General features: G+C 46.0%; 1 protein-coding gene across 2 annotated transcripts in view; it reads right to left on the bottom strand.

Annotated features, from left to right (window-relative positions):
• The window catches only part of LOC101444292 (solute carrier family 25 member 44), a 43,165-nt gene extending 25,666 nt beyond the window's left edge, over window positions 1-17,499 (bottom strand). The window contains exons 1-4 of one of the 2 annotated variants that reach the window (XM_058309876.1): window positions 17,359-17,499; window positions 11,835-12,472; window positions 5,134-5,261; window positions 2,306-2,493 (exon numbers count right to left, since the gene is read on the bottom strand). In XM_058309876.1, coding sequence (XP_058165859.1) covers window positions 2,306-2,493; window positions 5,134-5,261; window positions 11,835-12,459 — 941 coding nt within the window. In that variant the 5' untranslated portion in view covers window positions 12,460-12,472; window positions 17,359-17,499. The remainder of the gene's footprint in view (window positions 1-2,305; window positions 2,494-5,133; window positions 5,262-11,834; window positions 12,473-17,358) is intronic. The other variant, XM_058309877.1, reaches the window with a different exon arrangement.
• Window positions 17,500-18,564: the final 1,065 nt, after the last annotated feature.

Raw genomic sequence — 18,564 nt, 5'->3', positions numbered from 1 at the left:
CATTGTTAATATCCACAGGAGTCCACGGTTGTGGCTGCATTTTCATTCCCCTGTCCCTCAGTAGTTTTCTGTCTTGCCCAGTCTTCCAAATTTCTTCTACAGTTTTGTCTTTAGACCAAGACCTCAAAAATTCCAGCTGGTCTGGTATCTAGTTCTGGGGAACAGAAGCCCACTGTACTATCTCCACCAAGACATGTTTTACTCAAACCCAATCCCAGTCCCTAAATTATTAGATGGGAAAGTGGGGGCCAGGGGTCCCTTTAATAATACACAAAACCTTTACAACTCTACGTGCATGTGAGACAGAGACAAACGAGAGAGGGAGAGGGAGAGGCACAGATGATGGGGAAAATATTGTACAAGAAAAATAAGGAAAGGAGAGTCTGGGATGATAATGTATCCTACGACCCAAGAGGCAGGAGATTGTCTCCTCCTCCATTACACTTTACCTACTTCGCCATAGTGGGAGGACTGAAGACATGTCTCTAAGGAGAGGAAGGTGTGGAGCTGAGAAACTGGCTTTCAACGGTCTCCTTAGGAGAAGCTTGAAGAGGAAAAGCTCCTTCTTCCATGAGACTGTAGCTCTTACGGTAAGAGGGTGGCTGAAGGCCCAGAAGATTCAGAATGATTTGCGGGCCCAACACTTTGGATGGCCATTCACGGGTAGAAACTGGAGGACTCCCTTTACAAAGTGCAAGACAGGACAAACAAAAGTAAAAGTAAAAGTAAGTGAAAGGCAAAAAAAGCCCTCAAAGATAAGAGACCAAGATGGGCAGTGGTGGTGTGAAGGTAGACAAATGAAGTCTTCAGATTCTGTTCCGGCCAGGGAAGAAGACTGTGGGGTGTCCATAAGAAATATCAAGGCTTCAGGTAACTAGCACCTTTCAAATTGGCACCATGGCCTTTCCCAGAGGGTGGGACCAATAAGAAGGTTTGAATGTCTCAAGTAGAAATGCAGGGTTTTTGTCGTGCCTTCTTCTCATTCTGTGTGCTGCCCCTCTCTGTCTGCAACACAGGTTTGGTGGAGGGCCTGGGGGAAAGGATGAGGCAGGGAAGGAGTGCCCATCTCCCAGCTCCTGAGGAGAGCGTCAACAGATAATCTCGGCAGTATCAGGCTGGTAAATGCAGTAGTCCTGGTATTGGTCGACTTCTTTAGTGTCCTCCAAGCATCCCTCCAGAGTAACATGACTGGGAGGACTCTGCATCCAGGGAGAAGAAACACAAACAGTCCTCCATCTCAGAGATTCCCATGTAAGAAGGCCTGCTCCAGTGAGTCCTGTGATTGGGGCGGATATGTGCAGGATCAGAGCTGCCTGGAGCTGAGAACCTCCATTGCCCTCTCCTAGGCTTGGCTCAGCTGGCCTGGGGGAGACACTCTGCGGCACACGCGCCCCCTTGTCGCTCTCGAACTGGCCTTTAAGAATAGTGGTCCAGGTCCACTGTGCCCCAGACAGCCTGACCTACTTAGAACTACACTCACCATTGTGGTCATCTGGGCCAGGGGAAGCCAACAGCTTATACTGTCCTGGGGCTCTGGGACTAAAGGGACATCGAAAGGATTGGAAAGTGGGGTTAAGGAAAAAGCTACATTACATTTCCCACCTGCTGAGGAGGGGGTGGGCTCTGACTGCAGTATTGGCATTTTAGCAGGACTAAGACAATAGCTTGTTTCACGACATTAAACACACACACACAACAAAATAAAGTATCAACATTCCCCTCCAACCTAATAACTCCTCCAAAGAGAGGATGAGTGCTCTAGAGAGCCAGAGGTTTTTTGCTTCTCCTACTTCTGGTGCAAAAGTGCTAGTACCTTGCTCCAATGGCAGGGGAAAGTAGTAGTCTGGTGGGCAACTCAGTCCCAAAATAAAAATGAGCAGGCCTTGGAGATGAAGCAGGAGAGGGCTGATGGAGCCTGAGCTGTAAGCCCAAGAGGAAAAACCAGTGGTAGTAAGTTCTATGTACAGCTCTTCTCAGGATCTCAGGGATATAGGTAGAGAGGGAAGCCAGAAGAAGGGTTAGCAGGTGGGAGTTTCCTTTAGGTAGGATCAAGTTCAAGGACTGAGTGAAGGAGCCCAGTTTGACAAGAGAATTAAAACTAGTGAGGGCAGGGGATCCAGGCTTGGAGCCTCTTCAGCAAGAGCAGTTCAAAGTCTCTGTCCCTGCCCCAGATATGCCTCTTGGTCCAGGGCAGGGCTGGGTGTGTGGTGGGGGCATTTGGAGAGGATGCTATCATCCTCCCTACTCTGCCCCCAACCCAGTGTAGTGTGGGAAACAGCAGGCTTCTCTCCCCACCGCTGGTTACCAGTGTCTCGAGTCCACCAGCTCAGGTCGGAGGCTGAGCTTCTTGAGGCTCTCGTAGCCCACCACAATGACGATGGTGGACGGTGTGGCTGAGATGATTCTGGCTGAGAGGCCCTTCATGAGGCCCCAAGGCCCCTCCTCTGTCATCAGCTGTCTGAAGGTCAGGATGATGGAGTTCTTGCCCTCAACCTGGAAAAGTCAACACAGGGGAGGGGCCACTGACTGAATGGAATCAAATCTCTCTGCTCAATTTCCCTCTGCCTTAGGCTAAAGCGGGAAGAACTAGAATTGGGAGTAAGAGGGGCTGGGTTCTGCTTCTAAGGGGCACTAGAGCAAAGGGATTTAGCATGGGCAATAGTGCCAGACTGTCTGGGTTTGAATCCTGTACCCCAACTTACTAACAGTATAACCTTGGGTAATTTACTTCTTTGTGCTTCCATTTCCTTAATATAAAACGGTACTGATAATATTACCTAGGCCATGAGGTTGTTCTAAGCAGTAAACAAAAGAAAACCCATAAATGCTGAGAACAGTGACTAGCAGTGTTCAATAAACGGTAGTTACAATTCACATCATTATATAAGTTACATTGCTATGAGGGTTTTTTTTTTTTTGCTATGAGGGTTTTGTGGGTTTTTTTAAAAGATTTATGATCTATTTATTCACATCCCCCCTCCCCTCGTTGTTTGCACTCTGTGTGTCTGTGGTCTTCTCTTTAGGAGGCACTGGGAACCAAACCTGGCACCTCCCATGTAGGAGAGAGGCACTTAACACTTGAGCCACCTTAGCTCCTTGCTATGAGTTTTTAGACTGGGTGCTTCTCTCTGATCTCAGGAAGACTGGACTGAATCACTCTAAGGTCCTCTGCAGTTCTTCCAGTCAGTGATTTTCTTTTTTTCTTCTTTTTTTCTCAGTCATTTTGATTCTGACCACCCTAATCCTTCTGATCCCCTAGGGACATAGTCCTCTCCTCCATCCCTGTCAACTCCCATGCATCCCATGGCCTGTTTTCCCTTTCATGGTAGATGCCTGGCAAAAGTAGGAATTTCTTCTCACGTTTTTCAACAGTCCCTCCCCAACTCTACAAATACGCCTTTGAAACCACCTTAGCTCAGGCTGTTGGCCAATGCAGGACAGATGCACTTGCTATTCACACCTCCCCTACACTGGATGCCTTTCACACGGTGACCCTATCCATAGCTAAGATCACCTTATCTTTCTTCCCTGCTCCTTGAAGCACTCTCCCCCACACTCCCTTCTTCCTCCCTAATACACTCATCTGACCACCTCTGCTTCCCTAACTCTCCCCACCCCCCCATGCATCCACAGCCAAAGCAAAGGCTTTTTTCAGCTCTGCCTCTGGTCTTCATATGTGCTGTGTCCCTCCAGCTGGAGCTCCTCGAAGCAGGGATGTACCCTTTCTCTTGTATCTCCTCTTAGAACACCCAGGACAAGACTCAGGAGAAAATGGGGACTGAACCTGTGTACCTTATTGTTACTTGTGAACCAATGAGATGCTAATTTATTCATTTACAAATGGTAAATGGGGGAGGCTTGCTTTCCGAAGGACAAAAACACCTCTATGTATCACCTCCTTCCCAACATCCTGATATGAGGGAAGCTGATTTTATTCTGACCTGTTATCTTCCTTCCCCCTCCTCACCATGATCGATGGCACACCCTCCTGTATACCTTTTTTTTCAGTTAAATTCAATTGAGTTTTATCAAATTCCTAGAGTAGTGATTTTCAAAGAAATACCTTCAGAGTGCCCCAGAACATAATACACACAATTTGGGGGCCAGAACCCCAAAACTGGCATAATGTAGCAAGCTCCTCATGTAAGTCTTCTTTATAATAAAGTTTGAAAACTACCCTTTGGTGATAAGAACTTCACACAGTCCCAGCCCTTTGGAGATTCTGAGTCAGCAGGACAGGGGTAAGGCTTGGAATCTGTCTTTCAAAACTTTGCCCTGGGTAATTTTGTTATGCTAACAGGCAAAAGTCTACAATTTCACATTTTCTCAGGGTGGCTTCATTTCTTTCAGACTTTAAACCTATGAGTTACAGACATGTATATGGTGGTATAAGACTTGGTTTTATAAGACTTTCTAATTTTCCACATCTTATGTCACCAGAAAGTTTCCAAGTTCCCTGAAGCACAGATACATAAGATTCTAAAACCAACTCATAGTTTCTCCTATATACCTTTTTTGATCCTCCACTTTTCCTCTTCAGCTGACCAAATTAGAGGTTCAAATTCCTCATTTTTCCACCTAAAACTTTATACAGCAAAACCTACCATTTGCATATTATACATTATCACTCAGAATCTGTTTTCTTGGTCTAGTTGAACTGACTAAAGATGCTGGACAGCATCATTAAAGGCTTTGTCAGCATTTTGGCTGAGTCCACACAGACTAATCTGTAGAACCTATTCCAGAACAGACACTCTCACTATCATAGAGGGCTCATATAGCCGAGTGTAGAAATCAGACAGGCTTATCAAATTAACTAATAACCACAAGCCTGGAGTGTAAGGAAAGGGTGGTTAAGAGACTATGCTAATAGGCTGAAAGGCTGGTAGAAACCAGTAAGAAGTGCTGGAGGTGTGGGCATGTAAAGGAGTAGAGGCATGCAGGGTGGTAGACAGGATGAGGAGCATTCTGGGTGCTTAGAAGTACTCAGATGGTTTCTGTAGCCGTAACCACAAGGAAGGGGCTTAGATGACAAGACGGGCACGAGACTAGGAGGTCAAGGGAATGCTGGAGGGCCTGAAGGTAGTGCTTCTAATGGCATGTCTGGGAGGAGGGGAGGGCGGCTGGTCTTACCTGTACACGGGTTCGGATGACATCCATGGGATTGGTGAGGACGGAGGCAGTAGCTGCAGCCAAGGGCCCCGAGACAGCTTGAAAGACAATGTGAGGGCACTCCTTAGGACAGATGTACGACAGCTGCTCTGGAATCAGGGGAAAGAGATGCCTCAAGACATGAGTACACCCTGTCCACCTTCTCTATGCTTGCTGCTTCTACAAGTTGGCTTTCCCAACAATGACAAACCTTCCATCCTTAGCCATCTGAGACCCTTAATTCCCATCTTTTCTCTGCTTCCATCTACAGCCAACAAAAAATTGTATTATAAATCTCAGGACTCTTCCAGAAGTCATCTTCGTCACACCACCCATTTGGACTGGACAAGATTCCTCTGGATAAGGGGATTTCAAAAATCTTGTTTTTTGTGTGACCTATGTATCTTAAAAAAAAAAAAAAAAAAAAGATAATTAAAAATAAATAAATATATATTTTTAAGAATCTTGTTGCTTGCTGGCTCTTTTCTGATGGATAGAAATGCTACTCCTCCCAACTTGGAGGCTAGAAAAAGCACATACTATATACTTGCTTATATGGGACTGAATAATTCTGGTAGGATAAATTAAAAACTGGTAACACTGTTTCAAAGGAAGGGAACAGGATGATTGGGGTGGGTGAGCCTTTTCATTGCATTATCTTTTCCTGCCTTTTGAATTCTGAACTACGTGTCTTACTAAAATTGAAAACAAATTAAGAAAAGGGGAGCAGATGTGGCTTAAGTGGTTGAGCACCTGATTCCCACGAGAGGTCCCAGGTTTGGTTCCTGGTGCCTCCTAAAAACAAAAAAACAAACAAGCAAACAAACAAAAATACCAACTCAGGAGAGCCGATGTGCCTTAGTGGTTGAGTGCCAGCTCCCCAGACACAGTATCTCAACAACAACAACAACAACAAACAAAAAAAATTAGAAAGGGGAAGTCATATCATACAGTGAGAATTTTTCTCCAGTCCATATCAAGAAAGAAAAATTCATTATTTAAACTGCTAACGAAGAAGATGGAATGGCACCAAAAGTGACCCATTCCTAGCATCACTGCAAGTCCACATGCAATTGAATTTTCTGCTTTACTGTCTCTAGAGGTGAAAGACAAGAGTGTATTCATTTACTCAACAAAGACATATTGAGTGACTACCATGAGACCTCTCCAAGAAGGGGAAATCTGAGCAAAGACCAGGAGAATGCAAGCCACATGGATCTGCTGGACGAACTTTCCAAGCTATATAAAGGCGCTGAGGCAGGAACATGCCTGAAGTGCTCAAGGGACAGTAAGGCCCGTATCCTGGAGTAGACTGAGTGAGGGAAAAGTACAGTAGATCAGGTCTGAGAAATATGGGAAGCGGACTTGGCCCAGTGGTTAGGGCATCCGTCTACCACATGGGAGGTCCGCGGTTCAAACCCCAGGCCTCCTTGACCCGTGTGGAGCTGGCCCATGTGCAGTGCTGATGCGCGCAAGGAGTGCCCTGCCATGCAGGGGTGTCCCCGTGTAGGGAAGCCCCACGCGCAAGGAGTGCGCCCTGTAAGGAGAGCCGCCCAGCGCGAAAGAGCAGCCTGCCCAGGAATGGCGCCACCCACACTTCCTGTGCCGCTGACGACAACGGAAGCGGACAAAGAAACAAGCCGCAGCAAATAGACACAGAGAACAGACAACGGGGTGTGTGTGTGTGTGTGTGTGTGTAAATCTTTAAAAAAAAAAAAAGAAAGAAATCACTTAGGGCCTTAAGGCCACTGCAAGGACTTTGGTTTTTACTTTGCATGAAATGGGATGTGACATAGATTTATCTCCTCAAAGTTTCCCTCTTAGCTTTCTCTTCTACAGTTCAATCATGCTTTCAAGACATTTTCCTCATGCTGCTAGTTTTGGAAGTTTATGGTCAGGCAACCAAGATTGAAAGGCTAGAGGGGTAGGGAGGTAGGGGTTGTCAAGACAGAATTGAGAGCTTTTAAGTCCCAACTCGCATGGCAGGATTTCTTAAGCCCTAGCAGAACCACCTCTCCCCCAGTTTTAAGTATTTCCATCCCCCAGGGTCAGCATACAAACAGCAGCAAACTGAACAGGTGGCTCCGCCTAATGGGTGTCCTGTTTTTCCTGGTAAGAAGGCATTTTGCAATCCTTAGAAGGTAGCACCTGTACTGGCACTGCCAGCCTTCTTTGGCCTGTCTGCACTGCCCCCCAAGCCTGCAAGTTGCAGAAGGATCCAGATTCCAATTCTAATCATGTGGTTATGCCATATTCCTGCAGCTTAGGGGAAGAATGAACAAAGATAAGAAGATGGGGGAAAGAGCCCCACCTCTTTCCTTCTTCTCTAGTATTCACTCAACAAATGTTTACTAAATACCTTTTATCTGTGTAGCAGAGATAACCCCAGACAGGCTTACTTTAAGTCCATCCTGGCATATTTATTGAATGCTTACTAGATGCCAGGCACTGAACATGAAACAGAGAAATGGATAGGGAAATGCCTTCATAGAACTTCTATTCTAATTAGGGAGATGGGAGTTAGGAGTAAAATAACTGCAAATTATGGCAAATGCCATGAAAGAAACTAGGTGCTGAAATAGAAAAGAGTAAGAACCCTTTTTCTAACAGGGCAGTTAAAGAAGGCTTCTTTTCAAGGATGACATGTAAGCTGAGGCCTGAAGTGTGAGAAGAGCCAGCCACGTAAAGAGGTGGAGAAAGAGTGCTCCAGGCAGAGAGAACACTATCTGCAGAGGCCTTGAGGTAAGAGCAGAGTGTGGTGGTTCCAGGAACTGTGAGAAGGGCCTTGAGGATTAACCAGAGTGGGCAAGGGGAGAGTGGCACAGGATGGGGCTGGACAACCAGACGGGGGCCAGATCTTAGAGAGCTGTGTAGACCATGGGAAGGAAACTAGATTTTCTTCTATACATCCATAAGGCAGCACTGGCAGATTCAACAACTATTTACTGAGAACTTATGATTCCTGAGACCCTAAACCAGGTGGTAGGAGGTACAATAGTGAAGAGAAACAGACATGATCCCTGTTCTTATAGAAGTTGCAGTCTAGTCGGGGCAAGAGACATTAACTTAAAATCTTATCAACAATGTATCATTACGAATTCAGCCAAGTGTTCAGAAAGCTATTAGCACAGTTTCAAAAAACACATAAAATAATCTAGACTGGGGTGTCAATGAAGGTATCCTATGAGGGCATGTACATCATAGTGTTGTTGTAAGAATGAAATAATGGGAGATAAACAAAGTCTCAGCACAGAGTGGGAATTTATTAAATTTCAGTTTTCTCCCCCTCTAAGAATCTTTCCATGAAATAGAAGAGATAAGGCACACATAAATAAGGCAAAATATTATAAAACTGCATTAAGAAAAATCAAACAAAATATCATGGGATGTGGCTCAAGCAGTTGAGAGCACCCGCCTCCCACATGGGAGGTCCCGGGTTCGGTTCCCAGTGCCTCCTAGAGAGAAACAAAAACAAACAACAGGGAAGCAGATGTGGCTCAAGCGATTGAGCTCCCACCTATCACATGGGAGGTCCTAACAGGTTTGGTTCCCAGTGCTCCTTGGAGAAGATGAGCAAGACAGCAAGCTGGCACAACAGACAGGCACAGCGAGCTGGCACAAGATGATGCAACAAGGAGATAAAAAGAGGTAAGACAATGAAAGACACAACAAAGCAGGGAGCTGAGGCGGTTCAAGCGATTGAGTGCCTCTCTCCCACATTGGAGGTCCCAGGTTCGGTTCCTGGTGCCTCCTAAAGAGAAGACGAACAGACAGAGAACACACAGTGAGCGCAAACAATGGGCGGGGGGTTGCGCATTAAATAAAATGAATCTTTAAAAACAAGAATAACAATAACAAACGAAAAAGCCAACTCAAGGGGGCGGATGTGGATCAGTGGTTGGGCACCAGCCTCCCACATACAAGGTCCCAGGTTCAATGTTCAGTCCCCGTACCTTAAAAAAAAAAAAAAAAAAAAAAAAGAGGGAAGCAGATATGGCTCAAGTGATAGAGCTTCCACCTACCATATGGGAGGACCTGGGTTCGATCCCTGGGCATCCTGGTGAAAAAGAAGAAGAGAAAGCATGCCAGGATGGCAAGCCAGTGCCCCCCGCAAATGAGTCACGCAGCAAGATGACAATGCATCAAAAGAGAGACAAGGGGGAAGTGGACGTGGCTCAACTGATAGAGCATCCGCCTACCACATGGAGGGTCCAAGGTTTGATACTCAGGGCCTCCTGACCTGTGCAGTAAGCTGGCCCAGGCGCAGTGCTGCCGTGCGAAGGAGTGCCATGCCACGCAAGGGCACCCCCACTTAGGAGTGCACCCACACGCAAGGAGTGTGCCCACATGCAAGGAGTGTGCCCCGCAAGGACAGCTGCCCTGTGTGAAAAAAGCACAGTCTACCCAGGAGTGGCGCCACATACACGGAGAGCTGATGCAGCAAGATGACAAAACAAAAACAGAAGCACAGTTTCCTGGTGCCGCCTGATAATGCAAGAACAACACACAGAGAATGGACACAGAGAGCAGACAACGGGGGGGGGAAGGGGAGAGAAATAAATAAAATCTTTAAATAAATAAATAAATAAAATTTTAAAAAAGAGAGACCAGGGGAGAGTCAAGTGAAGCACAAAAGAAACCAGGAACTGCGGTGGCACAATTGACAGGGAACCTCTCTCCCCATCAGAAGTCTCCGGGATTGAATCATGATGATCCTAGAGGAGAGAAAATGAGAAGACAACAAAAACAGCAAAAACAGCAGGGTGGGAGGAGAGGAAGGGGGGAAAATAAATTAATTAATTTTTTAAAAAAAGGAAAAAAATGTCATGGGAGTTGAAAGGTGGGGAAGATCACTCTGGGCTAAGGATTACATGGAAAGGATGGGAAAGGATACAATAAGGATGAGAAATGCCACTTAAGGTAAGTCATGATTTCATCTGGATAGGGGGACTTGGAAAGCATTCTTGGCAGAGAGGACATGAACAAAGCATAGAGGTGGGAGAGATGATGCATGCTGGAGGAACTGTCAACTATCTGGTCCTGACAGCAGCATGGACTGTACACAGGGGAATGGCAGGAGATTTCTCTAGACCAGTAGGTTGAAGCCAGGCTGAAGAGTCTGGATTTTACTCAGCAAGTAGTGGGAATCACCGAATACCATAACTAGGGTTTAACAACTTAAAATTAATCCATGAGGATGGGAAAGAAGAGAGCTTTGGTGAGAGAACAGCCAAAAGGCCGATGCAGCCATCCAGAAGGTGGTAACAGAGGCCTGATTTCCAGACAGAAGGAAAGGAGGGGAAGCTGGGAGAGGCATTCTGGATGAGATGTAGGACAAAGAAGAGGCAGTGGTCAAGCACAGTCTCCAAGGCTTCAAGCCTCAGTGATTCGGAAAAATAGCCAGGCCATGGACAGATGAAAGTAAGTCATAAGGGAGAGCCAGTTTGGAATGAATGCTAGAATAAAATTACAGGTTTAAGTAGATATATCCAGGTCACAAGGTTAGATTTTCCAGCGCTCTAGACGGCTAGTCTGAGAATAGAAAGAGAGATTTTGTACAAATCAGAAAAATGCAGCTATACTTATAAATGAAATCAATGAGGAAAGAAGGCAGACTACAGAGAAAATGTTCACATTTTCCTGGGGAGCTTTTTTAACATTAAGATTGGCAGGACCCCTTCCCAGAGAATCTGACCCAAAGGATCAGAGGTGAAGTCCAGGAACTTGTATTTTTACTAAATACTCAGATGAATAAAAACTGTGTTAAAGAGAAGAAACAAGAGATAGTTTAAAAAAAAAAATTACAAAAAGAAAGTATAATCAAGATGAAAAGAAGAAGAACCAGAAAGTACGGTGCCTTTGAAACAAGGTGACTACAAGGTTAGGAAAGTCATTACGAAGTTTGCTCAGAAAATTCCAGATGGGATAAGGTAGAAGGCCCATCACCAAGGGTTAGGAGCCAGGAAGGGGGCTGAGGGAGGTGGCAAGCACAGGCTGCCCTGCCTGGGGTCTGGCAGCTACCCAAAGCTGTGGCTGTCATAGGGTAGCAGGCACACTCGGGTCCTGCTCTTGGCAATGTGCTCTGCTCTTTCTAAAGGAAATTTGGCAGTATGTGTATCAAGCCCTCAAAGCCTTCAAAAATGTTCTTATCATCTAACCCAGTAATCCTATTTCTAGGAAATACTTTAAAAAGCACTAAAATGTCTTCTAAATAAAAATACATCATAGGAAATGGAGAGCTTTAGGTTATATTCCACCTTAAATTTAACAAGGCTGAGGAAAGACATCCAACTCAAAAGCTCAGTTATTCATCAATTTCTATTCAAATTCCAAACAGCCTATGGGTTTTGTCCATCCCCACCTCCCACTTCTCTGCCAATATTCTACTAGCCCTAGTTGATTCCAATATACACAGAGCATACTCTATGTATGATTCTATAGTCACGTATTTTATTTGTTTGATCTCCTTTCCTCCAGTATATTATAAGCCCCTTGAAGACAAGAAACATGTCTGTTCATATCTGAATCCTCTTGGCACATAATAAGGGCTCAATAAAATGTTTATGGAATGGATGGCCCATTCCCTCCTTCCTCCATTAAACTTCTCTAACACACATAAAGCAACATCATCTTAGACCCATTAGTAAACCCACATTTGTCCCACTCTCCTGGCTCCTGCTTACCTGCATAGAAGTGATAGAAGGGCCACCAAACAGCACTGTTTGGGATGTAGGTAAGTAGTGAAGCCACATAGCCACGGTAGAAGCCTCGAAGCCCATCAGCCTGCAGAATCTGCCTGATGATGTCCTTGGTTTGGCCAAAGGCAATCACCCCTCGTCCCTCTGGGTTCCCTCGTACCTGAAAGCGACCCATTTTATCTCCCTTGCGCTGCATCATCAGGTGCTGGGAGACTACATCAATGGGCACCGTGATGCTCTGGGCCACCAGGGAGGCCGAGCCACCAGCCACCAGCGATTTGACTGTGTTGCTCTGGCTATAGTCAGCTACAAACTTCCGGGTGAGTTCATAAGTGGTGACATAGCACTGGCCAGAGATGAGGGTGAAGGTGTTGACCAGGAACCCCCGGTAGAGGCCAGTCACTCCATCTGCGCGCAGGATTTTGATGAAGGCGTCAAAGGTCCCATGGTAGAGACTCTTGCCCTTCTGAACCTGCAGCCGGGTGCGGATGAGAGTGAACGGGTAGACACTGACACGGATCATCATTGTCATTGCCACACCTAACACATAGAACTTCTTCTTGTCCAGGTGTTCCCACTCGATGATCTGGATGTTGCGTTTGTCCTCCATTGTACCTAAAGACCTGGGGATTTGAGCAGAGGGGAGAGAATTAAGGAGGAGAGATCAGGACCTCACCTTTACCCCACCTGGCTGTAGCCCCATCTCAGGCTTTTTCTCCTGGGTCACTCGCCTCCTCACAGCTTCGACTTCATCCAGCCTGGCTCTGCCAACCCCACCTGAGTCTTCCTTCCCAGATCAGTATGCTGGCCCCTTTTCTCTCCTTCATCAGCTTTTCCCAACTCAGGTTCCCTCTTTAGAAATCTTTCTTCACCTCAGTGACTCCCTTGGCTCCAGTCCTTGCTCAGCTCTCTACTCCCAGCCTATAGGACTATCTATCCTTAGCTCTTGGTCTCTGCCTAGACCCTGATGATTTAGCCCTGGACAGGGACCATTCTCCCTCTCTGGCTCACCCCAGCAGAGTGCAAGATGATCTGGACAAACCAACCACCTGGAAGGATGCAGGGCCTCTTAGTTAGCTTCTGGATGCCACTGACATGTAAAAGGTTCCTAAAGGCTGAAAGAGAGTGCTCAATTTTTGATGTTCCATTGAGGAGGCCCTACCTTTGGCCTTTCCATCCTCAGCAAGGTGCCTCTCTTATAACCATTTACCAGCAGATTCATTCCACTTTATATCTGATCTTCCTTACTTGCCCCTTGGAGCTCCCCTGACCCACCTTCAGTACATTTCTCATAGTTTCTCCAATCTACATTAGAAGAAAGTGTGGAGAGGAGGGTAAGTGGGGCTTTCACATCACGGGGCACCCACCTACCACCTCCCTCCCTCCAATGAAGGAGTTAGAAAGTCTGGAAGAGATCAGAGGTCAGAGTCCTCTTTGGTTATTAGATAACCCACTCCAAAGAAAGACAGAAAAGAACCATTGAGAGCTAAGGCGTTTCCCTGTAGAGTATAAGAACTTATAGAAGGTAGATGGCTGTTTGACCCCTTTCAACCTTAAGCATATAAACCACAACCTCAGTTCTAGATAATGAAGGGAGAGTCAAGTGACAGAGAAGATACAGACTCTGCCTTTGTTCAAGGAGACATAATATCCCTCTTGGGAATGGACATAAGATACAACGATAAAGAAACTAAGGCAAATTAATATATGTGTAGTCCTCAAGTTACGTGGATCCATTACATACTTATTACAAAACTAATAAAACAGCTAATGTAATGATTATATAAAACCAGGAGCTTTAAACTTGAGAAATGTCAAACCAGAGGATGTCATAGATTGGACATATACATACATATAGTGGTAATGTGTTCCAGTGTAGCTCATTCCTGTTCTGTAGGATACTGAACATTTTCAACCAGAAGGGGAAACTGGGAAATTAAATTCCAGGATGGGGGAAATCAAGGGCTCTTAAGGCTTTGAGAGAAATCCCTAAGGCTGGGAAAGCAGGCAACAACATCACAGGGACTCTGGGAGCTGAAACAGTCTGTACAAGCAGTGCTGGTGCCAGTACCTTGACAAACCTCCTGCCAAATGTCTAATCAAAAAAAAAAAAAAAAAAAAAAGTCTAACCAGAGCCCACCCTCAACCACCTTCCCCAGCAGAAGTTCCCAACTCAGGCCTTCAGTAACTTTTATTTCTTGGGAAATGCTCTTGGTTTACCATGAAAGTCAGTGGTGAAGCAAGGTTGGCTTTTCAGAAATCCCTGTGCTGGACTGTATCACTTTCATTAAAGTACAAGCTACCCGCAGGGTAAACTGAGTACATGAGAGCTGAGGTTTTCCTTAAGCTGAGGTTTTCCTTAAGCAGAGGTACAGGTAACCAAGACAGACCTCCTGGAGGAGGCTAAAGCAGGGTGAAAGAAAGAAATAATTCTCGTTGACAGTGAAAGGGAGAAAAGAAAAGTTAGGAAATGAAGAAGACAGAAGTTATCTGGGTTGACCAGAGTGGAAAATCTCAGCTGTGGCAAAATCGCAGAGTGGAAAATCTCAGTTAGAGGTGGGGTTCTGAGGTCTGGAGGAAAATCCCTGGAACACCGATGTGTCACTCGCTGTGGACAAAGGTGGCCCTTCCTCCCCAGCCTCAGCCTCGGGCACTCTCCAAGTCCAGTGAGGTAATCTCCTCTGATGATATCCTTGGTTTGGCCAAAAGCAACAACCTTCCAGAGAAGGTGGTCACCGTCTTCCCTATCTGAGCATGTTTGTCTTCTGTAGTCACAAAGTTAGATTTCCAACACCAATGAGAGGGGAGGAGGGACAGGGAGGCAGTAGGATCTATTGAATACCTACTAACTCATGTAATCTTTACAATTTAACTTGTGTACATATTGACATGTCTGATAACTGAGGAAACAGAGGGTCAGATAGGTTAAAAGTACAGGCAAGAGGTCAGTGGTGGAAGCAGGATGGGAGCCAAGATTTCTCCTCTGCTGCACCATACCTTCTGCCCCACGGGGGCTGAGGAGTTCCAAGACAAATCACTCTGTTCAGTCAAAAGCCAAGTCATTCCTACCAATAAAAGGCAGAACTGATGTCCTCGGGGGTAAGCATAAGCTCCTGGCTACACAGATGCCCAGCAACTCCTCTCAGCTTTGTTCCAGAGAAACCAAGAGGTGCCTCTGCTTTCCCAGGGTGCTTGTGGAGTGGCCAAGCTGAGTGGCAGAGTGGGCATGTTTTTGTCACAGAACAAATACAGCAGGGCTCAAGCAGGAGGGCTTCCTGATGGGCTCATGCAAAGTGTGTGCAGCAGGGCAAAGGGGCAGAGCAATGGAGAGACAGAGCAATGAAGGAGTCCATTCCAAGACCTAATTTCATGGTCAGAGTACCAGCACCTCCTGATGAGAATTCCTACGGCAGAACCTGGTGCCCATTTTCTCCCTTTCCTCCATCTCTCGCATGTACCAGTCTATTTTAAATTCCCGCAAGGAAGAAGATGACATTACAGGACATATGACTCTTACTATTGCCATGGTGTCAGAAGAAGCCACTAAGGGTCACCCCCTCTATTCCTCCCTCAGGAGGGCTGTGCCTAAAAGGTGGGGTCTAAACCCACTCTTTGTTACATAACACCAAACTTCCAACTAAAATATCAAACCAGTTCTTCTTGTTTAACCCTCTATGCAATTTCCTTCAGCCTTCCCTTCTCCCAACTCAATCAGCCCGAATTTTTTATGGTTCTTCCCTGCCCCTTAATAACAATAATAAGCCCAGCTTATTATTCCCAGCACAGCTCCAAATACTTTTTCTCTCACCCTTTAATGCTGCTTGGGCATTGCAGACCTTCCTGTGGGGACCCAACCGATGACCCAGAATTCGTGAGCTCTTTGTCCTGAAGTCACCAAGTGAGATGTTAGGCAGAGCCCCCACACCTGATCCCACCAGTGGAAAGGGCCAAACTGGCCCAAATATGCCTACCTCCTTTCCACTTTCATTCTCCCTACACTAGAGAAATCATACCAGATTCTGAGATAAGATCCTGACTTGGAAGTACAACACAAACAGTAAACCCTAATGTAAACTCTGGACTACATTTAATAGCATAATATTGTTTCAAAATTGTAACAAAGGTACCACACTAATACAAAGTGTTAATGATAGGGAAAAACTGTGTGTGAGGCGGCTACATGGGAACACTCTACTTTTTGCCTGATTTTTCTATAAACTTAAATTTTCTCTAATTAAAAAGATTTATTTTTTTTTTAAGATCCTGGCTTGGGAGAGGACAGTGTCACCTGGAAGGCAAGGTCATACTACAGAAAGAACAATAATAGTCAGGTGACCCAAGTTTGAGTTCCACTTCCACTACATGGCAGTGTGGGATTTTAACCAAGTCACTTCACTGAAATTCAGTTTCCTCATCTGTGAAATGGAGTTAATAAAACCTACCACAGCTATATAACCGTTATGTGGCGGCTCATATGAGCTAATGTTTGTGAAAGCATTTTGTTAACAGTAAAGCATCTCTATCATTGCTGAAAGTTTGTTTGGACAGTGCTGCTTTAACTCCATGCTACTCAGTGGTCCACAGACCAAGCAGCATGGGCATCACCTGCTGGAAATGCAGACTCTCAGGCCCCACCCCAGACCTGCTGAATAAGAACCAACATTTTAACAAGATTCCAGTGATTCATATGCATATCAAAATTTGAGAAGCATTGCTCTACGTATTAAAGATTATCAGTATAACCATTCTTCTGTTTACCTCTACCAGCCAAGGGCCATTGTGACCAGGTTTGGGGCCCTCTGACTCCATCCTAACTTCTCAATGGAACTAGCCCCAGTGATGACCACCTGGCCCACTCCGATGATTCTTCTAGTCCACCACCTCCATGAAATCCAACCACCTTCTACAGCTTCTGACAAAAACACCTATAGGGCTTGGTCCCCAATTCTCTGCCGGAAAGGAGGATAGTATAGACCAGCATTCTCTCCTCCTTCTGTTCTCCCTACCGAGTGGGAATCAGACTCTGCATCCTGGGAGCTATCTACCACATAAACGTGAATATATTTATATGCTTGCCCACCGGTCACAAGGAATATACATTTCCCCAGGCGAGGTCCCCGGCAACACCTCCTTCAGGACAGTTCCCTCCCCCAAACATGGTCAGATACCCAGCCAGCCTTGCTTTCGTCTCCCGTAGGTATCCACGTGACCCCTCATCACAGACACCACACACTCCACGTGATGCCCCCTTCATGCAGCTTCGATCCGGGCCCCTCACAGGCCTTTGGGTCCGGGGGAATGCCCCCCTCGCCACACTTCTTGCGCTGTCAGTGAACTTCTCGCTCCTCTGACAGGAAGAGATGCTTCCCCGAGGTCGTCCTTCATTCTCGAAATTGCGTGGCGGAGACACTACTGCCCGGCTCCGCAGACACCCGCTGCCTCCTAGGTAAGTCTCGGTTCTCAGGTACCCCAGTTCTCAGGCACCCCGAGCCGACCCGTGACTTCTTACCTTCTCAGACCCGGGCCGTTCCGCCGCGTCCAAGGCGAACTCCAAGGCCGGACCGCTAGGCCTCAGCACCCACTCCACCCTCCGTAACCGACGACTGCTGGCCTCCGCTCGCATCTTCCATCTCGACCCGGTCCCGGTACTGCCGGAACCGGAAGTTGAGACGCTGCCTGGGGGGGGGCGGGGATGAGCGGTGGGCAGTTCCACCAATGGCGTTCTGAGTCTTTTAGCCTCGCCCCCTTCCTCCGGCCACCCCTACCCAGGAGCCCCGGTGGGAGGTCCTGGCGGCCATCTTGAGTTCGGGCAGGAGCTACGAATTCTGTAGCTTCGCAATGCCCTCAGCTGTAGAGCGCGTGCGTGTTCTGTCCGCATCGCTTCTAATTCGTGTCTAAGTCTATTCACTCGGCGCTTCTTGAATTGTAAGTGGGTCGCTTTGTGTTTCAGGATCGATTGGAGTCCTTAGGTTCAACTCTACTTTGATATTGTGACTTTTTCTCATGAGCTGTAGAACCAAAACAATGGAGTCCAGAGCTGCAGAAAGGGCTGAGACTAGACAACCAATTATGAGGTTTGGGAACTTAAAAAACTGCAGGAATGTTTAACAGCATGGAGGTGGGTTAAATGGCATTAAGGAGCTATTCTATCGCTGAATTTATGCATAGATTCAAAAGAAGAAAAAGAGTTCTTGAAATGAGGGTCTGAGAGGGCTGGGGTGGAGAGAGCCAATTCATTTCAAAATTGATATTTCTACAATACAACAAGAAAAAGACAATTCAGTTTTAAAAAGAATAAAGAGCTTGAATAGATATTTCTCCCAAGAAGATACACAAACACATGGAAAAAAAAAAGCTTAACATCTTCCTCTGGGACATTTCAGTTTTGCTTAAGGCATTTCAACTGATTGGATACGGCCCATCCGTATTATCAAGATAATCTCTTTTACACTTAAAGTCAACTGATTTTAGATGTTAACTACATGTTCTCAAAGTACCTTCATAGTAAAGCCTAGATTAGTGTTTGAATAACTGGATACTGTAGCCTAGCCAAATTGACACAAACAACTAACCATCACACTAAATTTGAAATGTCCATCGGTTATTTTGTATCAGTTGTCAACACAAGTTGGGATTTCAGGGGGAGGGATCCAACCTAGATATATGAATTTATTTTATTGTGGCAAAATACATATAAGTTTACCATTACTGACAT

The sequence above is a fragment of the Dasypus novemcinctus genome, chromosome 13 (genome assembly GCF_030445035.2).
Source record: "Dasypus novemcinctus isolate mDasNov1 chromosome 13, mDasNov1.1.hap2, whole genome shotgun sequence".
Classification (NCBI taxonomy): domain Eukaryota; kingdom Metazoa; phylum Chordata; class Mammalia; order Cingulata; family Dasypodidae; genus Dasypus; species Dasypus novemcinctus.
The sequence above is the reverse complement of the archived record's forward strand: the minus strand, read 5'-3'. Positions and strand labels throughout refer to the sequence as shown.